Source organism: Oryzias melastigma, linkage group LG14, assembly GCF_002922805.2.
Source record: "Oryzias melastigma strain HK-1 linkage group LG14, ASM292280v2, whole genome shotgun sequence".
In the NCBI taxonomy this organism is placed as follows: domain Eukaryota; kingdom Metazoa; phylum Chordata; class Actinopteri; order Beloniformes; family Adrianichthyidae; genus Oryzias; species Oryzias melastigma.
This window is the reverse complement of record NC_050525.1, coordinates 1,231,223-1,238,218: the sequence shown is the minus strand read 5'-3', so window position 1 is coordinate 1,238,218 and position 6,996 is coordinate 1,231,223. Positions and strand designations below refer to the sequence as shown.

The window sequence follows — 6,996 nt, the reverse complement described above, 5'->3', positions numbered from 1 at the left end:
TAGCTAAACTCCAAAATAGCTATCCTAAAAGTTAGCAGAATGCCAATTTTTAAAACGTTAAAACCTTAACCTTATAACATAATTATGAATAATAAAAAGTCAGGAATATTATTCCAGAATAAATCCACTTAAACCTTATATAACTTTCAATATTTTACTCTCCATAAAAATATATTTTGTTGAAGTTATACAAGTTAGAAATAAGCACAAGATAACATTGGGCCTTTGATAACAATAAAATAAAATGATCTGGAGGGCCGGATAGGATTACCCCCGGGCCTTGACTTTGACATGTGAACTAAGGCATTAAAAGGAACATTTGGTGACAGATTTATTTTTTTTTTTCTAGGAGGACAGCATATCTGAGAGCAGTTCAGATGCTGGACTGGGCAGTGAACCTGACAGTGAAACCACCACTATTGGTAAGACATGGATTAAAAAATCCTTTAACCCCTTTTCTGATAGACATTCACTCAAATACCTTACGTCTTCATTCTTTTCCACAGATGTTTCCCTCATTTCCAACGTGATTTTCAAGCATGTCCGGGAGGCTCGCCTGGTTGAGGATCTTGGACATGAACTCACTTATGTCTTGCCCTACCAATCAGCTAAAGATGGAGCCTTCGTGGAGCTCTTCCACGAGCTTGATGACCGGCTTACTGATCTGGGAATATCAAGTTATGGAATTTCCGATACCACTCTGGAAGAGGTAAGATTTTCATTTATGATAAATGTGTGCTGAACAAATGAGGTAAGAATTTTTGTTGAGTGTGGTGTCCTTTTGTGTTGCAGATTTTCCTGAAGGTAGCAGAAGACAGTGGAGTCGATTCTGTTGAGCTTTCAGGTGAGTGTGGTGTTGGCTCCAGTATCATGTATTTGGTGCTTTGGCTCTATTTTTTGGTCTATCTCTTGGAAGAGTAGCTGCAGACAGCATAAAGTTTTGTTGTTGCTTTGTTTTTGTAGACGGAGTCGTACCAACTCGGACTCGTCGACGCCATGCTTTTGGAGATCACCAGAGCTGCCTGAAACCCTTCACTGAAGACGACTTTGACTTCAACGACTCTGAAGGTGATCCAGGTAGAGCTGCACTACCTGCCATGCAGTGCAATGACAACAATTGTCCTATTGCTGTCATTCATTGGGTGTTGCGTTTGAAAATGTGACTGTATAAAACGTAAAAAAATGTGAGTGACTCAGTGGGGTTGCTCTTTGTGTTGTCTAGAATCCCGTGAGACTGACTGGCTTGGTGGGGCAGACGGCAAAGGTTCATACCAGGTGAAAGGCTGGAGTCTGAAGAGGCAACAGTTTGTCGCGCTGCTCTGGAAGCGCTTCCTCTACGCCCGGCGCTCCAGGAAAGGTTTCTTTGCTCAGGTGCGGCGTTGCTTATTGTATTTGTGCATGAAGTCTTAGCCTGTCTAGATTTTTTTTTTTTTGCTATTCGTTAATAATGCTGGAGTAATGACATCTTATGAGTTATAAAAATCGTCTTTTTTTTTTTTAGATTGTCCTTCCAGCAGTGTTTGTGTGTATCGCCCTGGTATTCAGCCTGATTGTTCCTCCATTTGGAAAGTACCCCAGCTTGGCTCTGCATCCCAGCATGTATGGAGAACAGTTTTCTTTCGTCAGGTGAGTCTTCTCTTTGGTATCTTTGTTTGTTTTTGTTCTATAAACCCTTTGGAATCTTCAAAGCAGCTTTTTTATTTGGTATAATTGTTTTGTAAAGAATAAAAAAGACCCTTTTGGGTGTTTTTCACCATATCCACACGGCTGTACTGTAAGTCCTGAAGGCAAATGTCTGTGTTTGCAGCAATGACATGCCTGAAGACCCTCACACCAACAAACTGCTGGGAGCTCTGATGGAAAAACCTGGCTTTGGAAGTCGCTGCATGAAGGGAGAGCCCATACCGTGAGTACTTGGGACACATTTGACTTTTTTTCATTCAAATAAATCACTTTTTACAATCTGTAGAATTCTAGAAAAACAGTAAAGACAGTCTCTAACGTGATGTAAACTCCTCTCCTTTTGCACCCCAGAAACACCCCCTGTACTGCTGTTGAAGACGAGTGGTCAGTCCCTGACATCTCTGAGAGTGTCAGGGACATTTTCGACAAGGGCAACTGGACCAAGGAGAACCCTTCTCCTCTGTGTCAGTGCAGCTGTGAGGGGAGAAAGAGAATGCTGCCGGAGTGTCCTGATGGAGCTGGCGGACTCCCACCACCACAGGTCAGTGATGCAAATCAGAACCCAGGTGAAGCCTTAGTCACATACACCCGTACAGGATACCCCTACTTGGGCCCATAGCGGTTTGTAAAGAGGAAGCGCTGCATCTTAAGAAGACCACAGCTGCGTCTCAACCACTTCCCCCTTACTTACATGTTGATGAAGTGTTTGCTACAACCTGACGGCTGCAGCATGGCCATAGAAAAAAATATGTATCAATGTTTTCGCCTTACAGGCTCAACGAGTTATCTATGATCTTAACCACAGATTTTCCCATTTTTTACCTGCAGACAGAACGTAATCACTCGTAAGGGCAGTTGTGACTAAGGCTTGATCAGTGTCCTTAAAACACACAGACATCTCAATAAACACATGCTTTGGTCTCCAGATGAAGATCAGTGACAAAGACACCCTGCAGAACCTGACTGGCAGAAATGTATCAGACTACCTGGTCAAAACCTACGCACAGATCATTGGCAAAAGGTATTCCTCGAATAAAGTTTTACTTTAATTCACTTCAACATAAAGTTCGATCTTCCATCACAGTTACTAATGAACTGAAATGTTTGTAACTCGTTTCCAGCCTGAAAAACAAGATTTGGGTCAATGAGTTCAGGTATGTATTCATTTATTTGTGTATTAATAATCCCGTGTGCTGTTTTCATCTCTGACGTTCTACCATGTTTGACTCTATAACAGGTATGGCGGATTCTCACTGGGTGCAAGGAGCTCCCAGTTTCTGTCTCACAAAGAGGAAATTGATGATGCGATTGTTCAGCTGAGGAGGCGCTTCCATCTTGAAAGAGTAAGAAACCTTATTTTGTTGTGCTGTACACAAATATGTTCAGTTGTGGCATTAATTAGTCTGACTACTCTGTGTTCTGATGTCAACCTGAAAGAGTTATTTCAGCATTCTTGTTCAATAAAATTACAAACTATTTATTTTCTGCTGTGTCCAGGGAACTGCATCTGATCGGTTTTTCCGCAGCCTGTCCAGTTTCATCCAGGGATTGGACTCCAAGAATAACGTGAAGGTTAGCATGCACAGACAAATGTACACTAGCAGCACCTGGTTTGTAGAAAACCATCACACAAATCAACTCTTACGTCTTCAACAGATACACTCCCTCTTTTCTATTTCTATTCATCCAGTGATGTCAAACATCTGTCATGGACTTTAGAACTCCCAGTTTTTCTCATCCTTGTACGTTCCTGAATGTTAAACTGAAATCTCACGTCTGTCCCTCTAATTCCAGATCTGGTTCAACAACAAGGGCTGGCACAGCATCAGCTCCTTCCTCAATGTGATGAACAACGGCATCCTGCGCGCAAGTCTGCCAGCTGGAAAAGACCCCAGCAAGTTTGGCATCACGGCCTACAACCACCCACTGAACCTCACCAAGGAGCAGCTGTCACAGGTCGCATTGTGAGTATCACAGCAAGCATGGGAGGTCGTCAGAAAATGAAATCCCCCCCTTTGACCACGTGGTCTGTTTCCCAGGATGACGACATCGGTGGACGTGCTGGTGTCCATTTGTGTGATCTTTGCCATGTCCTTCGTGCCGGCCAGTTTTGTGGTCTTCCTCATCCAGGAGCGAGTGAACAAGGCCAAGCACATGCAGTTCATCAGTGGAGTACAGCCATTCCTCTACTGGCTGGCCAACTTCGTCTGGGATATGGTGAGGCGCTCGTCAGCCAGTCCAACTCCTTATCTGATTAAGAGGAAATCAAAATGGGATGAAATGTCAGAAATTCCCTCTATTTAGACCCGCCTTTCCTCCCTCTTTTGCAGTGTAATTACATCGTTCCTGCCACACTGGTGATCATCATATTTGTGTGTTTCCAACAAGACGCCTACGTCTCCTCCACCAATCTCCCAGTGCTGGCCCTGCTGCTCCTGCTTTATGGGTAATTTGGACAAAGGGGCTGTTTTGGGTTCTTTCTTTTCACTCCTTTATGTGTCTATAAATAAAAACAACATTTTGTTTTTGCAGGTGGTCAATCACCCCTTTGATGTACCCGGCCTCCTTCTTCTTTAAGATCCCCAGTACTGCCTATGTGGTCCTAACTAGTGTCAACATACTGATAGGAATCAACGGCAGCGTGTCAACATTTGTTCTGGAGCTGTTTGGAAGTAACGTGAGTAGATCCTCAGAGCAGAAAACTGCGTTTCTGGCATTTCTTTACATGTAGATTAATGAAAAAAATTTGCTTTTTGGTGCTGAGATTAAAAGACTAAAAGAGCATTTCCGTTTTAGGAGATCGGGGGCATCAATGACATCCTGAAAAACGTTTTCCTCATCTTCCCCCACTTTTGCTTGGGGAGAGGACTGATTGACATGGTGAAGAATCAGGCCATGGCTGACGCTTTGGAGCGATTTGGTATAAACTTAAAAGCCTTTACCGTCACATAACATTGTTTCATTCTAAAGACTTTTATTTTAAATTCCTCAAACATCTTTTGTGATGCAGGTGAAAACCGTTTCCGATCGCCACTTGCCTGGGACATGGTGGGGAAAAACCTGTTTGCAATGGCCATAGAAGGGGTTGTGTTCTTCTGTATCACAGTCCTCATTCAGTATCGCTTCTGCATCAAGACGAGGTTTGTGAAACCTTCAAACAGTCCTCCGTTCTTTTCAAATTTCCTGTCCAGGATGTTACATCTTTCTGTCTTCCTGCAGGTCTTCCATCAGCCACCTGAAACCGATTGGAGAGGAAGATGAGGATGTGGCCAGAGAGCGTCAGAGGATCCTGAGCGGAGCCGGGCAGTCAGATATCCTGGAGTTGAGAGAGCTCACCAAGATTTACAAACGGAAACAGAAGCCGGCAGTCGACCGGCTGTGTGTTGGCATCCCTCCTGGAGAGGTTAGCACATCTTCCTAAACACCTGAATCACACAGCTTTGTGTGAAAATCCATCCCTTTGAAATTTTGGGTGATCTACCCCACCTGATAAAGCAGATTAGAACAATACATTAAACATGAATTCTTCCTTTTTGCAAATTTCAGCAAAAAATATTTTTTTTGTGTGTGTGAAAATGTTCTGTTTCCAAATAATTTTAAACAAATGCTTTTAAAAAGGAGTCAGTGTTTGTAATACATGCCACTCCTACAATAATGCAAAATCAAGACTAAACTCAGTTCAAATTTCATACGGTTTTTACTAACTTAAAAAAAATGCAAGCTCCAGCTCTGCTTTTTATAAAAGCTGCTGCAAAAAAAGTTTTTAGGCCAAACCATCACTAAAAAACCCTGTTATACCCTGAAGGACTGAAACATCCGTAATGACAAAATGCTTTTCACTACTAAGCATAACTTTTTTCCTTATTCATTTATTTTTTTTCTCTCCTCCTGTCAGTGTTTCGGTTTGCTTGGAGTGAATGGAGCAGGCAAGACCAGCACCTTCAAAATGCTGACGGGAGACTCCTTGGTCACCAGTGGCGAGGCATACTTGGCAGGCAAAAGGTAAAAACAACAGAACAGATGTCATCAAATTGGCTAGGAGAAGTGCTTTTTAATGATTTAATGGTATTTAATGTTTAAAATCTGTGTTGATTGTCACATCTATAAACCCTTACATCTGATTTCTTTTCTGATTTCAGTGTAAATACTGAGATAGATGAGGTGCATCAGAACATGGGTTACTGTCCTCAGTTTGATGCCATCAACGACCTGCTGACCGGCAGAGAACACCTTGAATTCTATGCTATTCTGAGAGGAGTACCTGAGAAGGAAGTCTGCGAGGTAAACATGTGAAATCATATTTATCTGTGGGATGAGGAACTGTTCAAGTATGCTGGAGTTGTTCAGGACATGTGTGTGATCTGGAATACAGTGCTGTAGGCGGGACAGAGGAGTTCAAGGTGGAGGTGAGACTATTTTAAGGGTCAGCTTTGAGCTCCTTCTTGTTTGCTGTGTTGATAGACAGACTGACTAATGAGGTCACAGGAATCTTCGAGGACTATGATGTTTGTGGATGACACTGTAGTCGAGCAGAGAGCAGCTGGACGAACATCTACATGTAGAGAAGTGGAGATTTGCTCTGGAAAAGAGATGAACCTGCAAGTAAATAAATGTCTTCCTGACTCGTCATAGAAAGACACAAGTATCTGAGTAAATGAGAGAGACTCCAGTGGAATGGCAAGGCTACATAGGTGAAGAAGGTGGAGGACTTTTGGTACCTTAGATCAACAGTCCAGAACAACAGACTGTGGGAAAGAGGTGAAGGGGCAAGTCTTGGTGCCATTCAGTGATTTTTCAACTTATCCTGTTGTACTATAGAGACACTGCTTTAGGTGGGAATGGGTGAAGGAAGATGTCGGATGTAATGTGTGACAAAAGAGAATCAGCAAAAATAAGTGAAAAGTGTGTTTAGAGACTCTAATAAAGAGACAGAAAGCAGAGAGGAAGGTGTTGAGGTTCTCTTTACGAGAGACCAGGATGGATCAAGAATGAATCCATCAGAGGGAAGAAAATTGAGATGGTTTGGTCACGTTCAGAGGAGGGATAGTGATGATGTTGGTTAAAGGATGCTGAGGTTGGAGATACCATGAAAGAGGAATAGAGGAAGACCATAGAGGAGGTTCATGGATCTCACTCCAACCACCTTGGAGTGAGAGGAAAAAGATAGATGGAAACAGAAGATTTCACTGGCAAACCTTATACGTCATAGTCTTCTTTCACTTTCGGCTTATCCCTTTTGGGGTCGCCACAGCGAAACAGCACCCACTGTTTTTGCATCAGTGATTTGGCAGAGTTTTTTTTTTTTTTTTTTTT

At 42.6% G+C, this 6,996-nt stretch overlaps 1 protein-coding gene across 4 annotated transcripts in view; it reads left to right on the top strand.

Annotated features, from left to right (window-relative positions):
- LOC112140337 (phospholipid-transporting ATPase ABCA1) overlaps positions 1–6,996 on the top strand; it is a 32,761-nt gene that overhangs the window by 22,476 nt on the left and 3,289 nt on the right. For 2 of the 4 annotated variants that reach the window (XM_024263255.2, XM_024263264.2), the window contains exons 24-43: positions 350–709; positions 793–844; positions 964–1,077; positions 1,223–1,371; positions 1,502–1,626; positions 1,808–1,906; positions 2,035–2,224; positions 2,610–2,704; positions 2,805–2,837; positions 2,921–3,026; positions 3,181–3,255; positions 3,478–3,647; positions 3,723–3,900; positions 4,014–4,129; positions 4,216–4,360; positions 4,480–4,603; positions 4,694–4,823; positions 4,903–5,086; positions 5,579–5,685; positions 5,823–5,964. In XM_024263255.2, the coding sequence (XP_024119023.1) occupies positions 350–709; positions 793–844; positions 964–1,077; positions 1,223–1,371; positions 1,502–1,626; positions 1,808–1,906; positions 2,035–2,224; positions 2,610–2,704; positions 2,805–2,837; positions 2,921–3,026; positions 3,181–3,255; positions 3,478–3,647; positions 3,723–3,900; positions 4,014–4,129; positions 4,216–4,360; positions 4,480–4,603; positions 4,694–4,823; positions 4,903–5,086; positions 5,579–5,685; positions 5,823–5,964 (2,694 nt within the window). The remainder of the gene's footprint in view (positions 1–349; positions 710–792; positions 845–963; positions 1,078–1,222; positions 1,372–1,501; positions 1,627–1,807; positions 1,907–2,034; positions 2,225–2,609; positions 2,705–2,804; positions 2,838–2,920; positions 3,027–3,180; positions 3,256–3,477; positions 3,648–3,722; positions 3,901–4,013; positions 4,130–4,215; positions 4,361–4,479; positions 4,604–4,693; positions 4,824–4,902; positions 5,087–5,578; positions 5,686–5,822; positions 5,965–6,996) is intronic. The other 2 variants (XM_024263282.2, XM_024263273.2) reach the window with 2 other exon arrangements.